Source organism: Octopus sinensis, unplaced genomic scaffold (genome assembly GCF_006345805.1).
Source record: "Octopus sinensis unplaced genomic scaffold, ASM634580v1 Contig16123, whole genome shotgun sequence".
NCBI lineage: Eukaryota > Metazoa > Mollusca > Cephalopoda > Octopoda > Octopodidae > Octopus > Octopus sinensis.
Window position 1 is genome coordinate 27501 of NW_021834164.1, and position 17196 is coordinate 44696.

Consider the following 17196-nt stretch of genomic DNA (forward strand, 5'->3'; position numbering starts at 1 on the left):
ATGGTCCTGGCTGGAATGCGTTTGATCAAAAGACTCTGTTTGGTCAAGGTTAATCTGAAGCTAAACAACAGTTACATGGAAATTCACTTTGCGTCTAATGACAGACATTCCATCGCAGTGAAACATTCAGCTTCTTCAAGAGCTGCACTTAATGTTGCGTGTGTCCGTGTTTCTGGGTCGCAATTTCTGAACCATTCATGAAGCATCAGGTAGCCTTGTTTTACAGTGTCAATAGACTCATCATCAATTTTCAGTTCAGTTGTATCAACTCCTGAAAAGATCGCTGCAAAAGACACAACAATAAGAAATAAATGCAACAACATTGACAATAATATAAAACGCTGTGTACAATCTAAATTGGAATTATCAGCTTCCAACACAATAACCCAATAAATAATGGCTGCAAGAAGAACCAAACTCAAAGTCTTCTGTTTGAAGAAAGATGCTTTGTTTTAGATGTTAACTTTGGTACTTGTCCTTCATTGCAATAACCTAACAGTGAACCTAAAGAAAATGTAAAACAAATTCACTCATCTGTTTACCCTTAAACAATATATTTTAGTTCCCTCTTCCAAAAGATAATATTAAACGCCATTTCTATTTTCTAGTTTATCCATTATTACTAACCATGCTAACCTTAGTGGATATTTTATGAAATATCAGGAATATCGTAAATAAAATTGTCATACAGGTAACCTATCAATGGGAAATGAGGAATGTAACTTGTTCTCATTCATTCTGACAAATAAAATTGATGAGGTGAAAGTAAAATATATAGAAATCAAATATACTCACCCACTTGCCACCAATCACGTCCTAACCTCTTAGCCACTCTCAGAAGATCCCTCTCCTTCAGAACTGGACTCTCTGAAATAAATATTTCCAAGTTATATAATTGATTGTAAAACTTATTTATCTCTATAAATATTCTGTAGTTTATTGTTGTGGGACATTGTTATCAACAGTGGTTGGCTGGTGACCACTAGGGTTTTGCTCAGTATTTTTATACTTTCCATTGTGGGACCATGTAATAGCTCAATATTTAGGCCCGCAACAAAATAGACTAACTTTCCAAAACTTTGTTTCTTTTTAACAGAGACATCCTACATAATCTAAAAATGTTGCAATTATTTCATTTAATTATCATTTCATGAGACTGTTTCTTCTCATAGTTCTCTCTCTCCTTTGATATATCTCTACCAAATCTATGACATGCGACTGTCCTCTGAACTCTAGACTTCACTAACCACCATTCTCCTCATCTTCTGCTAAAGTCCAATATCATCCAATGTGGTCTCCAAAGATCTCGTCACAAATGCATGACACACCACTTCAAGTAAAATAAACATAATACCAGTTCTCTTTGCTGTTGGAAAATCTTGAATTTTATCATCCTACATCCCAGATCACCTGGTCATTATCTGGTGCAGGGAATATTTTAAGACTCCTTAATAAAGGTGAGCAATGATCAGTTCTCCACAGATGAAACAAAAAGTGATATCAGGTGTCCTAAAACACTGTACACTTGTACAAAATCCCATTAACTACATACAACTGGACATCTACACATTATTGCAGTGAAGACATCTGAAATGGTACAAAAGGACTGATACTCAAAAATATATAAGAAAGACGGGAATACAAAGTGCGAGCTCCAAATCTTTTATTTTCCAGAATGTTTGGCATATTTATTTCTTTTAACCCATCTTCGTTCTGTGACGTGATCTCAATGCCTTTACTATTATTGCAAAATTAGGTAGTTTACCATCGTCGTAATAGTTTTTCAAGTTTCCCTTTAAACTTCATCAGGGTTTCTCCTGCTATTTTGACCTTCACTTGTTTCTGCTGACCTTTCACAAATGACGGGCTTCATTACCCATTTGCATTGAAGCACATTCTTCACCAAGTTCCTCAGTCTACCCAGTTAATCCAGAACTATTTGCATATCCTTTTATTTGTTGTTACTATTGTTATGTAATCCATTAATGTCTTCTGGAGTGTTTTCCTTTGAGCCATTTCTTATCAATCTGTTGATTTAAGTAACATCTCCATAACAATCACAAACCAAATGACTGATTTTGTAGAAACTACAGCAATTCCCGTTTCAAAATGATACCAGTCTGCCGTGAAAGTTTTCCTCATGAACTGCATATTGAAATTGTTATAGCAGCTCCTCATCAGATCCTTAATCTTTTCTCATATATAAAACAGGTCCACTGCTTCCATCAACAATTTGTTTGCTAGAGAACCATAAACCAGATCAAATCACACAACATTCAATCCCTTTTATTCTTCTTTCCGTCTTGTATCACATCCTAGATTTAAGACACATGTTCCACACAGCCAGGAATGCCAGAGGATTCCAGTCTTCAAGATACTTTTAGTCCCATATTCATTATTCTGTAGATTTACAGTTGATCTCTTTGTGAATACAACCTTGTAAATCTTGTCATTTATATTCAAGGTTGAAATTAGTCTGAACTAATCAATCGGTATTTGATTGCTGGTTTCAATGGACATTTCAAACTGTCTATGAATGGGAATCATTGCTTTTGCTTTGGATCTCCTGCATATATCCATCCAGTTCATCTTTATTGTATTTTAGCTTTGTTCTCAGTATCTGCAAACAGAATTTCCTTGTAGAAGTTAAAGAGGAACGTTTAATTTTGTTGACAACATGATCATTTTTCTAGTGCTTTTGGAGCAAAATTGTGCCCAAGGACTTTTTAAAGCGGTTGATGTTAGGAAAGGCACATCACCATAGAAAAGCCGGAATGTGTTCCTCATCCAATCAAGGCGGACAGTATTTGTTAATAAGAACTGACATGGATAGGAATCATCCATCCAATCGATCGGAGCATAGACATCAGATGATAAAGGATGAGGGTCATCAGTGTCTATCTTGGAGAGAGAGAGAGAGGACGGTTGTCTCAACATCAAACCTAATACTTTTACATGGATAAAGACAATGTTTAGGGGATGTAATGATAAATTTATTATCAGTGAAAACAAAAAGGCAGGGTGTTCACATAAGGAACACATTTCATTGTAAATCTGTCACATTATGAGAGATATTTGCCTAAATAGCAACAACAGCAATAACCTATCAGTAAACTTAGTAACTACATATTTTAGTCCTCCATTTCAAAATACAGTATTAATTCTATTGTCTTCTAAATTATCCATTTTCCGAACCATGCCAACCCTGTTGACTATTTTGTGATATTCCATTGTTATCAAAATATCTAATAGAATTATTATACAGCTAATATTTCAGATGTAAATTAGGAATGGATCTTGTCCTCAGTCATTCTGATAAACTACAAATGCTCAGGTGAAGGTTAAATTTATAGAAATCCATGAGGTACTGTTATTTGCTACTCACCAACTAGCTGTGATGTTGTTAAGGCATCCTTCACAGAAGTTGGAGTCTTTGAAATGAATATTTTCAAGTTTTACGTTTTATAGTATAATTTCATTATAGTTATTGATAATCAACACTTTATTATTGTGGGAAGGGCATACAGCTGTAAAAACTAGTTCGTAGGGATGTGGTTGTGTACCCATGTAAAAGTTATGTTTACTTTGAGGGTAAGAAGGCGTAAAATATCAGATGAGGGTACAAGATAATGCTATGAAACTTTCAGACAGACAAGTTTAAGAGAGTTAATGAATGATAGCTGATTAATTATCATGTTAATGCAGCATATAAACACTAACTATCAATATAGATTGTATAAAATCTGTGTGAAGAACATGTGACATTTGTTACAATTAATATGGTTGTGTCTCAGCACAGTTGATATTATGGTAGTTCCATGAGAAACCATAGAAAAATGTAACCATTTCCAGTACCGAATACTAATGATGAATTCTTTTCTTGGTCAGATAACAATGACCAGGTTGCATGATCTAATTTCAACAGAACAATCAAGTCGGAAGTAAAACCAAAATGTGGAAGACTGAAAACAGTGACTCTCTTACAATTGAAATCATCTCAAAGCCAACAATTGTCAGTATAACGATGTCTATATGGACAGTAAATGTTATTCAAACATCGTAACAAGCGATAATTATATATATATATAGTTAGAAAAGAGTTGTGAGTTCAAGTCACACTGGAATCTCATACGTTCATTCCTTTCCATGTATTGCATATGCTAGCATCAATGTCTTGTTCAAATGTGAACATATGTTCTCTGTTCAATATGAATGTTATCAAAATCACTGAACCGGTTTTCTCAATCAATATTATTATACTGAGCTAATATGTTATACCAGACAGGAAACTACTGTAACAATCGAAGACAAAGAATTATGATGAGTTACTGGAAGACAGCATCATCGTCATCATCATCATCAACATTCAAAGTTTGTTTTCCATGCTGGAATGGGTTGGAAATCTTGACAGGATCTGACAAGCCAGACAACTGCACCAGGCCCCAGATGGTTTCTTTTGCATGGTTTTCTACTGTAGGATGCTCTTATTGATGCCAACCACCTCACAGAGTGTACGTGGCCCCTTTTTATAAAGCGCAAGTACTGGCATATTTAGCCAAAAGACATGTAAGACAAAGACCCCACAGCCGAGAGAGGGGGTATTGCAAATTTCTCTCCTCGCATCCTGATTCTTTTGTCACCAGAGTCCCTTCTCACCTCCTGAAAATGTCATCAGCTTCAGTGAACCAAAACATCATAGAATAGTGAGGACCGTCTAATTATATAGAATGTAACACAACTTCATTACTATTTGTGCTATAATTAAATGCTCCCAGAACACACTAGGAAGTGGTTGGTGGAAACTAGGAAAGATGACACCACAAGTTTGAAAGGAATGTTTCATATTGTTGAGAAATTGATGATCATTTCTAATGCTTGTACGACAATAAAATATACCCAGGACCCTTTATAAAGTGGTTGGGGTTAGAAAGGGTCTACCACCTTAGAAAAGCTGCAATGTTTAAGTGAGATGTTTTCCTCAACAAATGACGGTTGGCAGTAATTTCAGATACAACTGACTTGGACAGTGATGACCCACCTAGTGTATGGGAGCATGGAGAGCAGATGAGAAAGGATGAGGATGATATCATTTATTGTATTGAAACTATTAACCAGCATCTTTCTTGAAAAGACGGAGAGAAAGAGCATGAGTGAGAGAGAGAGAATGAATGAGTACAATGAGATGACAAACAGGGCGAATATTCTCCTTAACGGGAGAGAACGGTTTCAGGGTTTATATTTAATTTTTGTATCTTTCTTTCTGCGAGTGAATGAGTAACAGATGTTTGCATAAAGTACATTTATTGGATATTCATGTTGTTGTAGAAGAACAGAATTTCTTTATAGCTAAGCATTCAAATGAAATGTAGCAGTGGAACCTGTTCTCGGTCATTCTATTGACCAAAATAGCTCAGTAAAAGCTAAAATTTATAGAAATCAATTATGTAATGTCATTCTATACTCACCACGTGGCTCTTCCACTGTCTGGACCTCTTTGTCTTCAAATATTGGCCTTGCTGAAATAAATATTTCCAAGATTATACTTTATAGTAAAATTTCTTTAATGAACATCGATATTTTATAATTGTGAAATATTCTTATAACCAATAGTCAAGATTAACTGTCCCAAATGCCCCCACTCTGTAGGTAATGAAGGGCTTCTCCCTAAGAGTGGAAAGCAGATTGTATGAAACCTGTGTACAGACAGATGTACAACACAATAATGAAAGATAGGCTGTGAAGATTGAAGACATGCAAAGGGTTGGAGATAAATGAAGCCAGCATGCTCCACTGGATGTACAACATCAGTGTTCAGGTAAGTCACAGTGGAAATGTCTTAAGAGAAAATCTGGGTATAAGAGTCATCCGATGTAGAGTTCAACAGAGAGATCTTTCATAGTATGGTTATGTGATGCATATGGATGGGGTGATCAGCATAAAGAGATGCGGATCTCTAAATGTGGAGAGAAGCTGTGGAAGAGGAAGACTGAGGAAGACATGGGACAAAGTGGTAAGAAATGATGTTCAGATGCTGAGCTTCACACGGGAAGATAACAAAAACGACTGAGACAATCAGCAATTTTCTGTGCTTGAAAAGACCCAACTGGCTAAGTAACATCGAGGCCATCATGGCATGTCCTTTCTGTGCATACCTTCCACCCTGAACACAATCTGTCCCCTAAAAAACATCCCCAGCAACCTTGAAACCATACACTCTTTCTCCACCATGATCTCTAACAAGGTGTAAAATGTTAAGTGAGGGTACAGGATGTTCCTATGACAAAATAAGTTTACATTTCAGACATACAAATGTAAGAGAGTTAATGAATTATAGCTTATTAATTATCATGATAATTGGGTATATATGTGATACAGTAGTACTGTGCTTGACGGTGCAATACCAGATATCAATATAGATTGTATATAATCTGAGTACAGAACGTATAACCTTCATTACTATGAATATGATTGTGTCTCAGCAAACGAAGAAAGATATAACCAAGTCCACTGCCAAATACTAATGAATAATTTATTTCCTGGTCAAATAACAATGACTATCATTCATTAAATAATTTGAATGCAACAATCAAGACCAAAGGGTGAAACACTCAGAAAACTGTGCCTCTTTTAGCATTAATATCATCTAAAATCTAACAAGTGTGAGAAAAGAATGACTATATGGATAGTAAAGTTGTTCAAACAATGTAATAAGTGTATATTATATATAGTTACAAACAGGATTTGTGAGATCAAGTCACACAGGGAACTCATATTTAATTCCTATCTTATATTTTATGTCAACACCAATATTTTGTTTAAATGAAAACAGATGTTCACCGTTCAATACTAAATTTAATATTTAATCAACATTAATGATCATTATACTTATAATCTTAGAGATTTGATTTTTAATTTCTTTAATTTATAACAAAGTTGTTCTGACCTGAGACATTCAGGGTACGTACCTAAACAACCTATCATGACAGACATCTGGCTACATAACAACAACAACAACAATAACCTATCAGAAAACTTAGGAAAGACCTTAGTAGTAAAAGAAACAAAAACTTTCTCGTTAACTCACCTGTTTACAAATAAACAACAAAATATTTTATTTCTCTGTCCTAAAGGACATCATTAACTCTATTGTGTCTGCTTATTTATCCATTTTACAAACCACGTTAACATCGATTAAAGGAAATTTCAGTGGAATATTTAATAGAATCATTTTAGACCTAATCTTACAAATAGAAATTAAGAACGGAACTTGTTCTCGATCAGCCTGTCAAGCAAAATCACTCAGGCGAAGATAAATGTTATAGAAATCTATAAAGTACTGTTGTGGAGGCACAACGGCTCAGTGGTTAGGGCAGTGGACTCGCGGTTGTAGGATCGCGTTTCGATTCCCAGACCGGACGTTGTGGGTGTTTATTGAGTGAAAACTCCTAAAGTTCCACGAGGATCCGGCCGGGGGGTTGTAGCGATCCCTGCTGTTCACTTTCTCCACAACATTCTCTCACTCTTTCTTCTGTTGGCCTGCTCGCTTAGCCAGCGAGGTGGCATCATTTGAAGGCTAAAATAATGCGAAGTGCAGTGTAGCCAGCGATGTGTAGCAACATCTGATAGCCTGGTCGGTCACAGTAATAACGGTGATAAGGTACTGTTAATTTATAGAAATCTATAAGGTACTTTTAACTTATACTCACTAACTGCCCCTGCCATCATCTTGGCTTCTTTCTCTTTAAAATTTGGACTCCCTGAGATATGTGTTTTCAAGTTTTATACTTTATAGAAAAATCTTAATAATCTATATTATTGTGAGCCATTCCTATCATAAATGAACAACCGGTGACCATTATGGTTTTGGAAGACAGATTCAACGGTGTTACCATTTAATAGGTCAATATTTAGGTGCATAACAAAATAACCTTCTAACCTTCTTAACTCTTAAATCTCTAATCTTAAATCTCCGCTGCCTATTAAGACATCCTACATAATCTAACAATGACCAACTTCGATGACCAGCTTGGTTGACATTAGAATCAAGCAGAAGATAGGAAAATGTTGGTTTGGGAAGTCTAGAGGTGAGAGAACGACGCCATGTCATAGATCTGGCACAGATATAAGAAACGAAAGAGAAAACGGAGAGATTAACAGTGATATCAATGGAAAATTAAATGAGAAGTTGTGTTCGAATCTGATATTTCAAAAGCTGAATCGAAGTTCCAGCAGCAGAATTGGGTATTATCACCCTTACAAGACAGAACAAAATAGCCATTCGATAAAAGTAATTTAATGATCAATATTCCAATACAGAGTTAATATTCAATTTTGTTTTATTTACTTTCTAGAGTATATATTCAAAGCTGAGACCTTCATTGTATATAACGCAAGAGATGATATCTCATATCAAGCAATTATTTGAGATCTTTTATAAGATGATAAACCATTATGCATTTCCGGAGAACAACTTTATAAATATCCATGTCATTTTTTACAAGTTGCCAGTATTTACACCTACACAGAACAACTGATTTAACCGTCAGACTTTCTAATGTTGGTTCTCAAACTCTCAGCTGAGATTTTATGATTAAATATCTTACTTCAGCAAAGCTTGAAATGATGTTCTTGGGAATATCTTTGTCTTTAATCATCATCTTCCCTAGATACTGATAAATCATTAATCAACTTTGATGACTCACAATCAATTGTTAGAAATTGGTGTTTACTGATATAAAAACGGATGTACTGATATTTCAGTGAGTTACTAGTAATATTGCTGTATCATTCATTAGTCTTATGTTGCAGCATGATTCATTAGTCTTGTGCTACAGACAGGACCCTCTTGAAATGTGAAAAGTCTTCTATTTGGATAAAGACAATGTTTTGTGGATGTAGTGAGAGATACACTATCACAGAGAAATGACACTTGGAACATCTTTCAACATTAATCTGCCAGTTTATGGCAGATCTGGGTCTACACGACAATTCTGAAGCACATTAAATACCATATATACATATTATATATCATAAAGTCAATGAGACAAACAGACAGATTATCAAATAGTTTTCTTACCAAATTCTCTCACACCACTTATTGGCTGTTGACAAGTGGGGCATGATTCACACTTAATTCTGATATAACAATCACGACATAGGGCTATATGTTCACAGTGCTTGAATTCGGAAGAGGCATACATCACTTGACAATATGTACATCTGTGGAACAAAATACAAACACATCCCGACAATAATTTTCATTTATAATAAGGATTACATTGTGTACCTGTTCAGAATAGAGAATATTACGAGACATTACAATGATGAGTAAGACTACATTAGAAAGAGATTTCTTTTAACAATTACATTCAAACAGATTTGTGTGTGTATGAACAGAGCACACATGCAAACGCGTATATATTTAATTATACACATATTGATAAATATATGATTGACTCTGACACATGTCTAAAATCGCAAGAACACAATGGGATACATATATTGAAGAAATATACTTCAATTCTAGCATAGACTCCATTTCTTCTGAATAAACACATGAATGAACACAAGTTCATTTGTGTAATTACACTTTCTTAACCCTTTCGTTACCAAACCGCCAAAGCCGCCCGAAAAAATTTTGGTTATGGACCAAACCACCCAAACCGCCCGAATTTACCTATTCATATTTAAATGAGAATATCAGAGAATCTCTTTAGTACATTCGTGAAAACACGTATTATACTTCGTAAACAGTTCAACTACAGTTTTGTACAATAATCGAAGTGTAATTTTAATCCCTGAATTTGAGAGATTTTTTTCCGAAATTTGTTCCTTTGTGTTTTCAAAATTTGTAATTCTGACAAAAAATGGATACGAATTTCATTATATCAAGCAGCGAGTCAGAATTTGAAGGATTTTCTACTGAAGACCTTCATAAATCTAACTCTATGACTGAAAAAAAAAAAAGCACATGGTATTGATAATGAATCTGATGTTTCATTTTCCGAAAGTGAAAACAGTGAATTCGAGAGCTCCGACAGCGATAAAGAAAACGATTGGCACCTGAATGGAGTGAAAATTTAAAAAACTGTTTCTTCGATGATTTTTCTGAAGAAACTGGACCAAGCCACACAGACTTTCCCAGAGGAGTAAAGCCTTAGACTATTTCTTTCTACTTTTTCGAATGAGCCTATTTGAAATCATTACGGCGAAAACGAACCGTTACGCTAAACGTAACAAGCGAAAGAAACGATAGTTTGTGGTTTCCCATAACCTTAAATGAAATTAAGACTATTTTGCCGTAAATATTATTAGTGTATCAGAAAGTTACCCAGAATAACAAATTCTATCGTAAAATTTTGTTGTATACCCAATTGAATATTAGCAATAAAACCATTTTCTATAGCGATGTTTGAACAAAATTTTAATAATTTTATTATTGTTGAATTTACTGTATCTACCTGCAATTAGAGTCACTTTGTGACAAAAATTATAGTATAGAATTGGTTGAGAATATTTCATTAAATTATCTTCCAAAAATCGATTAATATATTGATAATAAAAAAGTTATAGTGTTTAATGAAACCAGACTAAATTTATGATTACGTTAGAAATAATTGAAACACATAATAAGGGGTGTATGTTGGTCAGAAATATAGTAAGAAAGGGTTAAACGTGTATAAACAAATACTTTATTGCATCTAATATATTTAACAAGTGTTCTATACTTTGATATTTGATTTCAAATTTTATAGATAGGCAGAGAGAACACAATTGCCATGGCTTTCTTTATAGATACACTATGTAACAAAACAAGTCATAGTTCTAAAATAGAACCATGCCTTGAAAATCATCTTTAATACATAAAAGTGTGTGTGTTTGTGTATGTGTACATAATTTGAGAACACATTTCAAATAGATGGGTTGAATGCAGTAACCGTTATATCTGTATCTGGCATTAATGTAGCAATAACCTCAAGATGATCCCAGACCAATAGAAGGTACATAATGGTCCTATCATTGAAGGACTGGAGGAAATGGTCCAACTACCGTATTGGTCATTTCAGTGCCTGACTCACGTATCTTCTCCTACGATTTTTGCCAACCAAAATCTGACCATGCACGGGGAAATTTCGGACATTTGTTCTAAAGGATATTAAACGCAAGAATCTTTACAGAAAATGAAGGATCATAACAGAATTCCCAGCATACAAACTTGCCCCTAGTGAGAGCTGAATCCAGGCCCATTGAGAAAGTCACTGAAGCTGACAGACATGATGCAATCTTCATTCGTATGGCTGAAGCTTTCATTGATCTACAACTATTTTCTAACAACTTGTTCACTTTAACTGTGTTCCTCTAAAATATGTCCCCTACCTCCGTTGATTGGATCAAAACTCAGACTAGTTAGATTAAACCTCCTTCTCAGGTATGTGCATACGGTTTAGCCTCTGATAATGCTAAATATGAAAATAAAATTGCATATTGGTTTCATCCTTATATATCACCTGAGGATATGTATTGTAGCTCCTTTGTATCAAGACTCTACACAACGTGGAAAAGTGATGCGATTTGGTCTGAGGATATTGAACAATGTGCAACAATGGGAAAACCACAGGAAGCTAAACAAGAACAATACATCCTCTTCTATGAATCATGATAGGCTTAAATCGAGATACAAATTATTGTTTATAAATGTCCATAGTTCATGCAATAAAGTTCGTCTTTGTTTTAACTGTCACTTGAAAAGTATCAGTTCTGATCTCACAACAGTTAAACCTTGAGGCATTCCTTACACTGCAATGGTATTTTCAGCATGGCAAGCTACATTTTGCTTCACAAATATCATTTAATTACCATGGTGCGGTGTGGTAGTCTCTATTTACTCAAGGTTTTCAGAAATTCCTTGTGAAGTTTCAAAGCAGTCGTAACAGGAGGTATTTTTTGCGACCACCCACCAAGCTACCATGTTTTTGACATTGTTGGAGCTGCATCTATGAAAGAAAAGCCACCTATGATTTCTTACTGGTTAGTTCCTTTTACCAGAGTTTGGCTTCGAAAACTTTCACGGATCCCGAAGGGAAATTGATTTCCTTGATCTTGTGTTGGATTCAAACTGACCCCAATTAATCAACTCTTCCATAAGACGTAACAACACTTTGGATATGTTATTTACTCATGAAATTGTCATCAGCCTCACTACCAAGGTCTATTTAGGTGACTCTAATCATGCGCCAATCATTTCAATCTATATCTAAAGGATAGAAAGAAGACACCAAAACCCCCAAACTTTTTGCTTGTACTGGAACAATGCGGACTGGAACTCCTATTGCAGAGTCTTTTAGTGCCATCATTGGTTTCAAGTTTACAATTCTGGAGATGTCAATGCTAACCGTCAGCACATCCTTAATTGATTGAGGGTCACATACTAAGCATCAATAACCATTAAACTCGTTAAAAAGCCCCATGGGAAACTATAGCAGCCCACTTCGCCACGAAAGATCGAAGAGATGCTGAATGCGAATACTGATTACATTGAAAAGGGGATGCAAAAGAGCATCAATCCATATGAAGCACGTGACTAAAAAGGGCAGTACTTAAATTTTAGACAACAAATGGTAACCAATGGGAATAGAGAGTCATTTTGGAAGTATGTTCAAAACATGGGGCCTCATACTCCAGTCAGCCCTTTTTGAAATCCCAACAACTCGGATTAATAAAGATTCCAAAGAATATAGTTGGGGGCTTGTTGTAGAATTCTGTGCTGGCAATTTCACTGTCGAACATCCGAATGTACCATCTTCACTGTTGCAGAGACCAAATCCCATCATATCTGCTGAATTTAATCTTGCAATTCTGTAATACCAACAGAAGCATATCTACACCTCCGCTCCCTCTCTCGCTCTGATGGCCTTATTTATCTGCTCTTCTTACTGCACCAAATTTTCTACTCTTTCAAGTTGGTTTTAATTATTTTGTTGCCGCAGAATATGTGGTCTGATCAATAGGAATCAGGACTGTAGTCATAGTGACAAAGCTAAAGCATGCAGAGTAAATCCGCTTGGCACAGATTGACCTGTGAACACTGTTGTGCATGTGCACTAAGTTTAAACGTTCTAGCTTACTTCTACTGCCCACGGCAGTGCTTGGAAGGAAGGTGAGTAGCGTGTGATCGTTGCATTGACCACTCCATTTCCCCTTTCAATCCTTTCTGTCGAAGAGCGTAGGTTCTAAACATCAAAGACTTCCCCATTTTTTCCCGAGCGTCAAACTAATACACCTTCTTGTTGTGCCCTCACCTGTCTTCGTCTTTTGTTTACTGTAAATTTATGTGTGTGTGTGTGTTTACTTAAGGTTGGAATGTAGAACTTTTTCTTGTGAAGAGTATCGACTAGTAATTTTTAACTAAGATCTTAATACATAAGCATTACGAAAGATGTTTTATGAATACATTTGTGTACACTACACACCGAGACAAAGGCCAGGGGACTGCTAGTATATATTATACACACACATACATGCATACATACGCATAGCAGACTTAATAACATAGGCTAAAAGAAAAATAACAGAGGGAGGAAGCGGAGGCATTGAAATAAACACTGGGTTTACAATTTGAAGTTCGGAAGTGTGGAAGTTGTAAAGATAATTTATGGACAGGTCAGAAAGAAAGCTAAAACAGCAAAAGGAGTGGGAGGGAGTTACAGTTACAGACACTAAATACATGAAACTTGACTTTATCACTTTTACACACACATATTTAATTTATAGACACACATTAATTTATAGGGTACTACCTAAGAAGAGTGGTCCCGGTGCGCGCAATCGCGTACTAGCGCATCCGAGCTAGCTAGTCGATCTTTACTTTGTGTTTTTGTGTTTCATTTACTTTGCTAAGTAGTCGTTGTAGGATCGACTAGTCACGACTAGCTAGCGCGGATGCGCGAGTACGCGAGGGCGCGCACCAGGGCCACTCTTCTTAATTAAATGGTATCCAGTTTCCACAGCGCAGAAATCTACCCTTGTTAAAACATATACACAAAACCCTACCATTTCAGGCTGACTTAACAGAGACCCTACTCTGTGTTACCTCCATCTCTGTCCCCCACAAAGCGGCCACACCCTTGTAAGTTTCATAACGAAAAACAAAATCATTAATTTCCTAATTGGATCACGCACATTTACGATAATTAATATCGTATCATTAATTTATAGACACACAGACAGAGTTTAAGATGAAAGGATGTTCACTGAAGCGTTAAATGGCCCCAAATGAAATTAAAATGCCTTACCTCAGTTTAGTTTTGAACGGTAGCAACGTACCCGGGGTCCCAATTAATTTCAAATTTTCTGTTGCCGGAAGTAGATTAAAGGTCGGATAGGAGATGGCAAGTAAGTGGAGATAACTCTCGAAATATAGGCGGGGTTAGCGGTGTATTAAGTAGCTTGCGTACCATGCACATGGTTCCGGGTTCAGTCCCACTGGGTGGCACCTTGGGCGAGTGACTTCTACTGTAGCCTCGGGCGACCGAAGCCTTGTGAGTGGATCTCGTAGACGGAGACTGAAGGAAGCCCCGTCGTAAATATGTACATGTTTGGCCCGAGAAAACACTTGCCCAAGCTGCCACACAGTGGGACTGATCTCGGAACCAGGTGGTTGGTAAGCAAGCTACTTACCACTCAGCCACTCCTACGCCTACAGTCTCAAAGGCTGAAAATTATTTTAGAATTCTCTATCTTATATTTTCCTTACACGCCCCCATACATATATATATATATATATATATATATATATATATATATATATATAATATATATATATATATATATATATATAATATATATATATATATATATATATATATATATATAAAACCTTTTAGCTGAAGGCAGAGATTTATTGTATAGATCAAATTAAAGTATATGAAGAAGACAAGGTTTATATTTTTTATTTCAGGAAAAATTGATTCACAAATTTTGAATTTCCTTGAAATATAAAAATCCCAAACGTTTTCTTTCTTTCAAATTTATCAACTATTTTTGAGATTCTTTAAAAACATATAAAGATTCTCTTCTTGTGAATATACTTCAAATATTTCTAGGTAAAGAAATAGCAGTCAAAGACAGTTTATTTCTATTTTATACAAATATAACTCCACATACATGTATATGGAGTTATATGTGGAGTTATATTTGTATAAAATAGAAATAAACGGTCTTTGACAGCTATTTCTAATTTTTTCGGTATGTGGCTAAGCAACCTGTTGCTTGCTCTTTTATATATATATAATTTTTAAAAAAAGTTCCTACCGATAATAGTTATATTTACATACCGAAATCTACCCGGGAATAAATGTTGGTTTTTTAAAATTAACAATTATTTACCCTTATATTATTAAATACACACACACACACACACACATATATATACATATATATTTCTTTATTGCCCACAAGGGGACAAACAAGGACAGACAAAGGGACTAAGTCGATTACATCGACCCCAGTGCGTAACTGGTACTTTATTTATCGACCCCAAAAGGATGAAAGGCAAAGTCGACCTCGGCGGAATTTGAACTCACAACGTAACGACAGACGAAATACGGCTACGCATTTCGCCCGGACTGCTAACGTTTCTGCCATGCATGTATAATACACACACACACACACACACGTATCTATATATACATCATACATAAGTATGTCTGTGTGTGAATTGTGTTGTCTGTGTGTGTGTGTGTGTGTGTGTGTATGTTCATGTTACTACAATGCATAGACGTTGGCCAATAAAACCGCAACGCGCCTTTAACAACAAAATGTGTTCGGCTTTTATTGCTCACGAAATCCAAAACGATTTCAATGGGTTAATAATATACAATCAACATGCGTAGGTGTTGCCCACCTTTTCTCTCTTCCTCTCTCTCTGTCACACCCCTACATATACACATAGCTCTTTGGACAATTAGGGTAAAACTAGGTCACAGCTTTAATTTCAGAAATTCGTGTGAGTGAAAGGGCGACAGAATATTGAGAGATAAGAATGAAAGGCAACCAACAAAGAGAAAATACAATGAGTCGCTTTATTGGCTGCCCTGAATGACCTCCTGCTTAACATTAAATATATTCTTAAGAACTGAATACAATTTATTCATCCGCGCGAACCAGAGCCAGACTGAAATGGCTTTTGGGAGTCCTACACCTGGAAATATTCTGTCTTTCGGTAAGGTAAAGATTTTTCTTGTCTTATATCTTGTCATAAGATAGAGCTTACGTATCTGTGTATGGATAGGTGGATAGATGCATGTTTATATATTATTGTTACTGTTACAATGCAACATAGAGATTCGTTACCCAGACATAAACAGACAAATTGATGAAATCACGAACGTAGATTAATTTGTATATACACTGACATCCATGCTTTTAAATGTCTCTCTGCCTGCCTCTCTGCCTACCTCTCTGCCTACCTATCTATATCTGTCTCTATATATTCATATATCTGCCTCTCTCTCTATCTCTCTCTCTCTATCTATCTGTCTCTCTCTAACTATCTATCTATCTGTGTCTCTCTCTCTATCTATTTACATACTATTTCTCTCTCTCTCTCTCTCTCTCTACCTATCTGTCTCTCTCTCTATCTATCTGTCTCTCTCTTTCTATCTATCTATCTATCTATCTATCTGTCTGTCTCTCTGTCTATATCTGTCTATCTATCTATCTATCTATCTATCTATCTATCTATCTATCTATCTATCTATCTATCTGTGTCTCTCTATCTATTTACATACTATTTCTCTCTCTATCTTTCTCTCTATCCATCTGTCTGTCTCTCTATCTATCTGTCTTTCTTTCTCTCTATCTACCTCTCTATCTATCTCGTTAACTTTCTATCTGTCTTTCTCTCTCTCTATCTCCCCCTCTCTCTATCTATTTATCTCCCTCTCTCTCTAGCTATCTATCTCCCGCTGTCTCTATCCATCTCCCCCTCTGTCTATCTCCCTCTCTCTATCTGTCTATCTCCCTCTCTCTCTATCTATCTATCTCCCCTTCTCTCTATCTATCTAACTGCCTCTCTCTCTCTTTCTCTATCTATTTATCCCCCCTCTCTCTATCTATTCAAGTCCGTCTCTCTCTAGCTATCTATCTCCCTCTCTCTCTATCCATCTCCCCCTCTCTCTATCTCCCTCTCTCTCTCTA

The 17196-nt window shown here is 35.8% G+C and overlaps 1 protein-coding gene across 3 annotated transcripts in view; it reads right to left on the reverse strand.

The window, feature by feature from the left end:
• The window catches only part of LOC115230672, a 14622-nt gene extending 182 nt beyond the window's left edge, over positions 1 to 14440 (reverse strand). Inside the window, exons 1-5 of one of the 3 annotated variants that reach the window (XM_029800809.2) lie at positions 14292 to 14440; positions 9077 to 9219; positions 5466 to 5516; positions 796 to 867; positions 1 to 283 (exon numbers count right to left, since the gene is read on the reverse strand). The exon at positions 1 to 283 is cut by the window's left edge and continues 182 nt beyond it. In XM_029800809.2, coding sequence (XP_029656669.1) covers positions 84 to 283; positions 796 to 867; positions 5466 to 5516; positions 9077 to 9200 — 447 coding nt within the window. In that variant the 5' untranslated portion in view covers positions 9201 to 9219; positions 14292 to 14440 and the 3' untranslated portion in view covers positions 1 to 83. The remainder of the gene's footprint in view (positions 284 to 795; positions 868 to 5465; positions 5517 to 9076; positions 9220 to 14291) is intronic. The other 2 variants (XM_036499761.1, XM_036499762.1) reach the window with 2 other exon arrangements.
• Between the last annotated feature and the right edge of the window lie 2756 nt (positions 14441 to 17196).